This window comes from Nannospalax galili, unplaced genomic scaffold (assembly GCF_000622305.1).
Source record: "Nannospalax galili isolate Female #2095 unplaced genomic scaffold, S.galili_v1.0 scaffold955, whole genome shotgun sequence".
NCBI lineage: Eukaryota > Metazoa > Chordata > Mammalia > Rodentia > Spalacidae > Nannospalax > Nannospalax galili.
The window spans coordinates 781,499-791,830 of NW_008336901.1; the positions used below are offsets into that span (position 1 = coordinate 781,499).

Consider the following 10,332-nt stretch of genomic DNA (forward strand, 5'->3'; position numbering starts at 1 on the left):
GACTGTGACCAGTGATAGTCATGTATATAGAGATTGGAAATGCATATGAAAACGTCTCAATGTCAATTGCCTTGGAATGAATTTTTCTGTATGGAGCTGTGTGTTTTGACAACGAAGTGGAGATCTTTTTTAAACGTTGGAACCTTATTTAATTTTATGTCTTATAGAGTTTATAATGAGTAAAAGATTATATAAGCGTAATAATTCATCTGTAAACCTAGAAATGTACAGCCAATTTTGAAAGAGATGTACCCTAGCTCAGAAAAATGTTATTGAATAGGTTAATGCTGTTGTGATGAAAAGCTTCTTTTAATTAAAAAAATAAATAAATTAAAAAAAATATGCATGGATTATTTAAATGCTCACCTCACTAAAGAGGAAACCCTATACATATGAATAATTGAAAAGAGCATAAAGAAGGTGTCTTGGGGGCAGGAGAGATGGCTCAGCAGTTAAGGGCACTGACTGCTCTTGCAGAGGAATCAGGCTGGATTCCTAGTACCCACATGAGAGCTAAGTGTCATAACTCCAGTTCCAGGAGTTCTGGCGCCTTCTTCTGACTTCCACAGGCATTGCATGACATGAGTGCATTTATATACATGCAGGCAATACACTCATACACATAAAATGAAGAAATAAAAATAAAAATAAAAAATAAAATATTTTAAAAAATAATAAAATATTTTTAGAAAGAAGGTGTCCTGGTTAGTTTGATACACTAGAGCCATCTAGATGAAAGCCTCAATAGATAATTGTCTAGGTCAGACTGTCCAGTAGACATGTCTGTGGGGACTGACTTGATTGCCATAATTGATGTAGGAGGGATCAGTGCAGTGTGGGTGGCCTTATTCACTAGACAGGTAACCTTGGGCTGTATAAGAAATCTAGCTAGGCATGAGCCTCTGGGAAGCCAATAAGAAGAGTTCCTCCATGGTTTCTGCTTCAAGTTCCTGTTTAAGTGTCTGCCCTGACTTCCCTTAATAATGAACTCTAACCTATAAACTGAGATAAACCGTTTCATCCTTTAAGTTACTTTTGGTCAGAGTGTTTTATCATAGCAACAGAGATGAAGCATTAGAATGCCTTCTTTAGCAAGCATTAGAAGCTCCATAACTGTGACCTACACAGTTTCATGACCTACACATGAATTTTTTAATTTCACAAAAGTTTTAAAAAAATGTTTACCGAGTTTTTGTACAATTCAAATTTAAGATTCCTTTGGCATAAAAGTACAACAGAGGTTGACCAATAAAACTACTCAGTACTTTAACAGGGAAAGCTAGACAAAATTGCATTAAAAATTTACTATTAAATAATGTTATACATACATTCACACAGCAAAGTAGAAAAGTGGCATTCATTAGGTAATAATGATCAGAAGGCCTTTCTAACAATTTTATGCAAAATGCATACATCAAATACCACAGAATAATTTGGGGAATGACAGTGCCTTTATTAATTGAGTGTGGATTTTGTTTTGCTTAATCTTAATTACCCTTCTTTAGCAAGCATTAGAAGCTCCATAACTGTGACCTGAGCACCTTTCATGACCTACACATGAATTTTTTAATTTCACAAAAAGTTTTTAAAAAATGTTTACCGAGTTTTTGTACAATTCAAATTTAAGATTCCTTTGGCATTTACCCTAGTTAAAAATCAAGTTCAATTGGCCCAATTCAGTATGAGAGAATGTTGGTGGTTTTTATGACTTAATTTGGATTTATATAATTCATATATATAATCTGTAATTATATAACCGATATATGCCATAATATAAACATTAATACTAAAAGCATGGCACATAATTATGTAAGCATTTTTCTTTTTTTGTAATCAAGTCTACAAGGTGCTGTGGAGTTCTAAGATTTGTCGTGATGAATGAGGGAACAGCTTGATTTTTGAGCTAGTTACAGTCATGAATAAAGTGCTTAAGGCTGTAAGCAAGCATAGTTGAACCAACCTTGATTGGATGTAAATTTTGCAGCTTCTGGTTTTTAAACTTAGATTCTTCTCTGTGCATTGCTTCCTGTCATTTGCAATTCATGCATTCTGTGAAGCTCACTTTTTTTTGTTTGTTTGTTTCAGTAATTAAAATTCAGCTACCAAGATTTCAGTGAATTTAGTCAATTGCAATTACAATTACAGTTGTGGTTTCTTCATGCATTCTAAGTGTACTTAAAATCAATTTTTTGACAGTTCTTTTTTTTCTCTTTTATGTACTAAGTTCAAGTGAAAATCAAATTTTTGCTGTTTGTTTAAAGGTCTAAGAATACGCCTGTTCAATTTTTCTCTCAAATTGTTAAGCTGTTTATTATACATAATCCGAGTACTGCTTGAAAACCCATCACAAGGAAATGAATGGTAAGTTACCTTTGAGCTCTCACAATATTTTAATTGTTTTGAATTGTATTACATTTTGAAGGGTGTTATATACATTCAGTTTTTTCAAGGACATGAAGTGTAGAAATTCATATGATCCTCAGGCAATTCATATAGATGAATTTGGAAGGTTTGTGTCTGCATTAGTTGCTGGGTTACCTAGTTATCTAATGATAATCTGAACTCTGTACCATGAAATTGTTATTGCTAGTCACAACACTGCGAATAATTGGTGAAGGATGGGTTGGACGCTACAGAACTATGTTCCCACATTGCATGTGCTCGGCAGATTTGCTAGATTCATGCATACTTTCTTTTTCACTGCACTTCTTGCCCACGAGTGGCATTATTCAGCCTGACCCAATGCTCAGTTTTAGCCGATGCATATGTATTTAGCCAAGTGACATTAATTTAGTAATTTTTTGCTTTATCTTCCCTTCACAGTCCTATTACTTTAACTTGTACTTCACTCATCCACTGCCTTTTAGACTGTGTCTTTTGCTAGAACAGTAGGGAAGGAGCCTGAGAGTGGAATGAAATGATTAATTTTGATCTCATCAACATCTTGGACTCCTGTCCAACCTCGTAAGTTTATGATATTCAGAGGAGAAAATTTAAATTTGATTTCTAACTCCTGTCGTAATTTTCTCTATGAAATTTTACCCTAAAATATGAAATAATGTAAGTGAAAAACAAGAAAATGAGCTCATAATATGCTTGCAAATGAATGTGTTACCCTTCAGCTTGTTTAGACAGTGACAGTGATTTTTGTATTTATTCAAAGGTTTGGAGATCAGATGCAAACTAATGAAGTAAATAAGTAAAGTTTTGTTATGCATTAATATCTGTGATACTTTATAAATACAAATATGCTTATAAAATAATACTGAATGAAATTTAATTGTGGCAGTTTTACCCTATTGAATGCTTAGCATACACTAGTCACATTACTGTAAGTGAAGGTAGAGGAAGGGTCATGGGGACATTTGGCATTTTGCAGGGATCTTCAAGGTTGTTGAGGGGATCCTAGCATTAGATTGATTTCATGGTTCATGTTATTTTCTTTGATATTCAGTTCATTTTATGAGATCATTAGACAGGAAGTAGAGGCCTGCCTGTATTGACAATCAAAACCACTTTCAGAACAAATCTTGTTAAGCCTTGTTTCCATTTGTCTCTGTGACCACAGAAGGCAGTGCTTTCTATTCCTTCAAATTCTGAGTACATACCATACGTGGGTCCTCCACTTAGATGCCAGGACAGGACACATGCTAAACTTACTGTGTTCCAGCTAGCTTTTGCTGTATTCTTCCGTTCTTTGATGAAGGAAGAACTCCACCTTATCCAAATCCTGTTCTAACCAGACCTTTCTAGATTTCAAGCAATAATTCCAAACTAACAGTTGCTCTGGCCAAATGCTTTGGAGTCTCTTGATTTCTTGTCTGTAGCAGATTCAAATTTCTGAGAACATTCTGTAGCTCAAACCTTCAAGATGAATGTTGCTTTCAATCACTTCTCAATGAGACTGGCTTTATGGAAGGCCCTGGGCTCATCAGAATTCCTGTAGTACCCTCCTGCTCAGTCTTACTATGCTACCTGTGCTCCCTTTTGCTTTGTTCTGTGAGAGGGTCATTATGCTGTGAAGCCTAATCAGCCTTGGTACAGTGTGCTTTGAATGACAAAGTGCTTTTAGAACCACCCCTCCCCCTGTATCTTCACCTCCTACTGCTCATTTTCTGGTTTCTTGTAGCCACATTGGCCTTGTCTCTGTTCTTGGGTCATGCAGAACAAGTGGCCAACTGGGCATCATGTGGGCTTGTCTAACTGGACTTCTCTTAGTACTCTCTCAAGATCTCAGAGAATTAGGGCTTTTTGGTCGATGTTTCTTCATTTTCTTCTCTAGTGCCTTTGTCTTTTTTTACATTTATATATATATATATATTTTTTTTTTCTTACTTGCTTTATTTTTGAATTTCTGCATTACAATAAACAATCTGTGCTGTCTTAACTCCAGAGCCTGGTGCAGTAAGCAGTAGTGATTAACTAAATGAGTGAGTCAACACATATGTGAATGAATAGCTTTAATCTCACTCTTCTATCTTCTGGCTAGCTTCCTGCTTCAGTGCTGGCCTCCTTAAAGTTACGTGTATTGTGTGCCCTCCAAGGCTGTCTTTGGGCTTCTTCTTAGAAATACATTTTCTCCAATTCCCCCTCCCAGTTCACCTTTTTTGATTTGCTTTGGGACTCCTGAGCCTTCCAGCATGATGACTATTTGCCTGATACTTAATCCTGATGTCCTTATCAGGCATCATGCCCTGTAGCCTAATTCTACTTTGGGTTGGACAGTTACCTCAGTACAATATGCACACACCCTAGATGTGCCTCTCAGACACTTAATATGTCACTCTTAATTTTGCCATTCACTTTTCTGTTCTCTCTCTATTATGGGCTGAGGGTAAGGACCATGCTGTAGTTGATTGTAGCTCCCACATTTATCATGAGTCCTGGGGAGAGGAAAGTGAGTGAATGTTGCTGAATTAATGGAATTATGCCCACCAATGTTATTGATACTTTGTGCAATGAAGATGATTGAGGACCACAACCAAGAGATGTCAGTGCATATTTGCTTGCTACATGCTCTGTCTTCAGTCATTAAAGAACAAGAACATAAGCAAACCTTCTATAAACATACTGGAGATGTTTTTAAAACTTGGTGATTTATAAACTAAGTATACACAAGAGAGACTTGAAAATTTTTAAATGATGCTTGAAGGATACCTCCAAAGAAAAACAGTTCTTTGGTGAGTGATAGCAATGTAAATTTGTATTATTTGGAAACATTAAGAGAACAGAGTTTCCTACAATTAATTTCTATGTAATATTACTAAGACTATTCAGCCATAATTATAGAGGATATACATTTGAAAAACCAGATTACTGTAATTAGAAACCATAACAAACTAGCTTATGGCTCCATTTTGAGTACAAGTTATGTTTGGTTCCCATTGTCAATGCAATCTTGGTTAATGAAAAACAGAAGTGGCCTTTATGGGTACAGGCTCTATTTTAAAATAATGAGGCTAATTCAGCAAAGAGATTTATTTAATTAGAGTCTCTGACCTGATAAGGCTGCAGTTATTTTGTGCTGCTTTGCTTTATTTTTAAGCCTCTCTCAGAATTTAAACAGATATTAAACTATTATAATATGGACAAACAGAAAGATATGAAAATACTTTTAGTATGAATATCTGACATCATGAATACGACAAGCATTGATGCATGCAGTGTGCAGTTTTAGATTTGCATGTATTAGTACATGAGACTCCACATTGTGTAGTTTATGAGTTATACTGGAAGATAGGCTGAGTTGACCCAGGGCCCATAGAAGCTTCCATTTCACTATTATCTAAATGCACATCTCTTTTTGGACTTTTGAAGATGGTCAAGTGATTATTTGTTTTTAGCATCAAATGACAGAGACAAAATCAGGAAGCACATTGTGATGATTAGTTTTGTTAACACCATCAAGAATCACCCAGGACTCAATCTCAATGAGGGATTGTCTAAATCAGGTTAGTGTGGGCAAGTCTGTAGGAGACTGTCTTGACTGTATTAATTGTGTGGGAAGATCTGCCCATCATGGGTGGAATCATTCCTTTGATTTGATTCCTGGACTAAGCACACACATGCATGCATTCATTCTTTCTTTGCTCTTGAGTGACTGTGGGTGTGACTTGCTCTTGACTGGCTATGGATGTGACTAGCAGACTCAAATCCTTCTGCCTTGACTTCTTTACTATCATGGACTGTCACATGGAACTGAGAGGTATGATAAAACCTGTCTCCCTTAAGCTGCCTTTGTCAGAGTATTTCATCACAGCAGCTGGAAAGGAAACCAAGACACATATGAATATTCTTTGATCTTATAATTTTTGAATTTGCACTTAAAATTGATGCCTAGTTTACTAACTGGTGTGTTCTAATGATACTGAGATTTTAAAGATTATTTTTTCCTAAGGATAATAGCTATTATCAACTATAGGAATGGATATTATAGTATAGTCTCTCCTTATTTCCCATGTACTGATTACTCTGTAACTTCAAGTAGTACCAAGTACTCTAACATAAGATCTCAAAATCTTTTTAAAAATGTGCATTTTCTTACCCAGAAGTCTAATACTGATATTCCCTGTAACTGGACAACCTTTCTCTATATAAGGATACAACACACACACAAACACACACACACACACGCACACACACATACACACACAAACACACACACATGCACACATACCCCTTACCATAGCATTAGTATGATATATACACAAATTATTTGATATATATATTTTTGGACCATCCCAGGTTTCAGAAAGAGGAAAGCATGAAGAAGGAAGACAGACTTTAAAAGTTTTTGGCAAATAACTAACTGTTGCTTGAATTCTGCAAACATTTCATATGAAAATAAGTCACAGCATCATGCTTTGACAGTACTGAGATATGTATCTTGCTGGAGTGACTTTTGCATGAGATTCTCCAATGGGAAGGGGAGAATGAATATTGACAATGAATGAAGGCCACTTCGGCCACAGCCAGCATATTTCTGATGGAAAGGTCCTTGGTGCTTATTTGTCCATTTTGCAAGAAAGGCTTATGTTAGTGTGCAGTAAAAGTCATTGTTTTTTGACATTTAACTTCAATCCCTCCATTGTTTGAGATTGTTCTGCTATTTCCTTTTTTAATTATTTTTTTTATTTTATGTATATATGTGTATTGCCTGCATGTAGGTAACTGCACCCGTGTCGTGCAATGCCTGTGGAGGACAGAAGAGGCTGTTGGATTCCCTGGAACTGGAGTTACAGACAGTTGTTAGCTGCCATATGGGTGCTGGGATTCAAACCTGGGTCTTCTGCAAGAACAGCCAGTGTTCTTAACTGCTGAGCCATCTCTCCAGCCCCAAGATCATTTTTCTACTATTTCTAATAATGCTTCATACAGGAATCCACATAGGCAGTTTTAGCATAATTGATGTGTATTTGTGTTTTATTAATTTCTTCTGTTGTTTCAATGGTGTGAAGGTGCTTTTTATTTTATGATTTGGTGACTAGCTCATGCAGATTCTTTCCCCGTGTACATGCACAGCACATACCCACTTATGTGACATGCAGTGTTTGTTCATTAACGTTCTGTTAGTTTTTGCTGTTGCAGCTGCTGTTGCTGATCATGTTGCTGCTTGAAGCCTTTGGTTGTTGGATGCTCAGGTAGATTCTGGGGACTTTCATGTTATAAATCATAGTACAGTAAATATTACTTGTATGTATTTTAATTTTCCCCTTCTGCTTTTTTTGTCAGTGTGATGAAGCTTTGTAGCGTTGATAGAACTCTCAGTTCTGGTTCCTTCCTGTCTTTGTTGGAAGCTTATCTAGAAAACACTTGCTTTTTATGGCATCTATTTTATAAAGGATGGTTTTGACACTAGCTTTTTACAAAAATTTATACAACTCCTTCATGTATTTATGTAATTTAATGTTAAATTGATGAGAAAAATGGCTTTCTAATCACAGTTAAACTTGTATGTCAGAGATTTGTAGATTCTTTAACAGATTATAACACTTACATGATACAATCTTTTCATATCTCATTTCAATTTTAAGGTCTGTTAAAAGTCTTAAATTTAAATAATCTGTAGTAATTCTATGGCTCTCCAGGATAATATCCCTGGCCAAAGAATATGCCCTTATTCAGATATAACAGAGTCTTAATAAATCCACAGTAATTTCCTATTTATTTTCAAGAATATTCATAAAGTTTTTATTTTATTTATTTTTTAAAAATATTTTATTTATTATTTTTATTTTTTTGTGTTTGAGTGTATTGCCTGCATGTGTGTTAAGCGTACCCATGCCATGCAATGCCCATGGAATTCAGAAGAGGGTGTTGGATTCCCTGGAACTGGAGTTGCAGCTGTGGAAAGTTGTTAGCCACCATGTAGGTGATGGGAACTGAAACCTGGTAGTCTGCAGGAGCAGCCAGTGCTCTTTACTACTGAGCCATCTCCCCAACCCTCATAAAGTTCCTTTTAGCAGTGTATTTTATAATTACTCAGTGATTGCTATTTGATTATTGGATGTTTTGTAGCACTTATCTTCTGTATTGAAAAATATGGAGCCTGCACCTTCTGTCATACCTTGTTACTTTTTCCTCAAATGTTAGTGAAAATAACATAGAAATGTTTTGCTAAGGATAGTGAACTCACAGCTCTTTGTGTTTACTAGCAACATCATCATTCATATTGGCTGCCTAATCTGCTGTGTGGATTCAGGGAGGTATTGGGTTTATAACACTGAGTATAATAGACATAGTATTTGATGTTATAGAACTTGTACTATTAGAGGAGGCAGCCAATAAATAAATATACTTACAAATAAATATGAAGGATCAATCATGGCAGGAGAAACATAGTGAGTGATGTTGCCTAGGAGATGAGTTAGCAGTGTTGACCAGGGATTCCTCAGAGAGTCCTCTGAGTAGCAGGATTCCACTGACAGCTCTGTGATGAGGGCCAAGCACCAGAAAGGGGTTTGGGTCAGGAAGGATCATGTCACTCTTGAAAATGCCAATGAATTCCATTTCAAGTGTTTTAGTCTTTACCTTAAGAAGTAGAAAAGTAACACACAGTGGAGTGATCTGATACAAAATTCCAGTAAAAATTAGTAGTAGTGCAATTTAAAAATTGTAGAAAGCAAAGTGAATTTTGAGGTTCTCATTGGTAATGGTTTTGAAAGGGCCAAACTGAAAACAAACAAGTAGACATAGCTTAGATGAAGATGTTAGAGGACTAAAGAGAAAGACTAGATGAGTTCTGCAGATGTGTCATGGGAGGCCTTGAAAAGGTCTGGTGACTAAGTGTTTGAAAATGCAGGGGAAGGGGCTGATATAATGGCTTAGTGGCTAAGATCACTTGCTGCTCTTGCAAATGTCCCAGTTTGGTACACTGCAGCTCATAACCACCCGCCACTCCAGTTCCAGGGTTGTCCAACACCCTTTTCTGGCCTTGATGGGCACCAGGCACTCAAGTGGTGCAGGCAAAACAATCATACACATAAAATTAAAATTTCAGAAAATGCAGGGGAGAAGGTATCCAAGAGCAGATAGGTTGGATTCTGAGCCATTTACTGAGATATAAAGGGGAAAGGGGGATCAGCTTTTGAGAGAGACATCAAAATAATTTAGAATAATTGAAGAGGTCAGCCAGATAGATAGATACATGTTCTGAAATTCTACGGTGCTGTAGTATACTATACCAAGTAATGCCTTTCTATGGTCTTTTAAAGTTTGCAAAGAGCTTATATTGCTCTGTTATTTTGCATGTTATGAAAAGAAAATGTTCATACTTGAAAATAAACTTTATACTTTATGATACTCTTTATTTTTCAAAACTTCAGAGAGTGGGTTCTTTTATTTGTTTGAGGGGTCATTTGGGGGGTATTAAAATGTAATAATTTTCATCTTTTCCTGAGTGGACTTTATTTTTCTAAGTGACTTCCATTTGAACCAATTAAACATAATCAATGGTATGTTAACACTGTTATGGTGTTGTTTTTAAAAAAGATTTATTTTTATTTTATGTGTATGTTTGCATTCCTGTATGTGCATATGTGTACCACATGGGTGCTTGTTGCCCATGGTGGTGAAAAGAGGTGTTGTATCCCCTGGAAATGAAGTTGCCGAGAGTTGCGACCTACCAGAGGGGGTGTGGGGAACAAAATGGGTCCTCTGCAACTGAATGAATCAAGTGCTTTTAACTACTAAGCCACCTCTCCAGCATCTTAAGCATTTTTTAAACCCCAGGAATAATAATCTTTTAAGAAGATACTTAAAGAGAATTATCTCACATAAAATCATCTCACAAAGTGTTTTATGTTAATCTCTGTCACAATGATTTATGTGTTA

At 36.0% G+C, this 10,332-nt stretch overlaps 1 protein-coding gene across 3 annotated transcripts in view; it reads left to right on the plus strand.

The window, feature by feature from the left end:
• The window catches only part of Kcnt2 (potassium sodium-activated channel subfamily T member 2), a 405,448-nt gene that overhangs the window by 128,497 nt on the left and 266,619 nt on the right, over positions 1 to 10,332 (plus strand). For all 3 annotated transcript variants that reach the window (XM_008831578.2, XM_008831577.2, XM_029562800.1), the window contains exon 3: positions 2,262 to 2,361. In XM_008831578.2, coding sequence (XP_008829800.1) covers positions 2,262 to 2,361 — 100 coding nt within the window. The remainder of the gene's footprint in view (positions 1 to 2,261; positions 2,362 to 10,332) is intronic.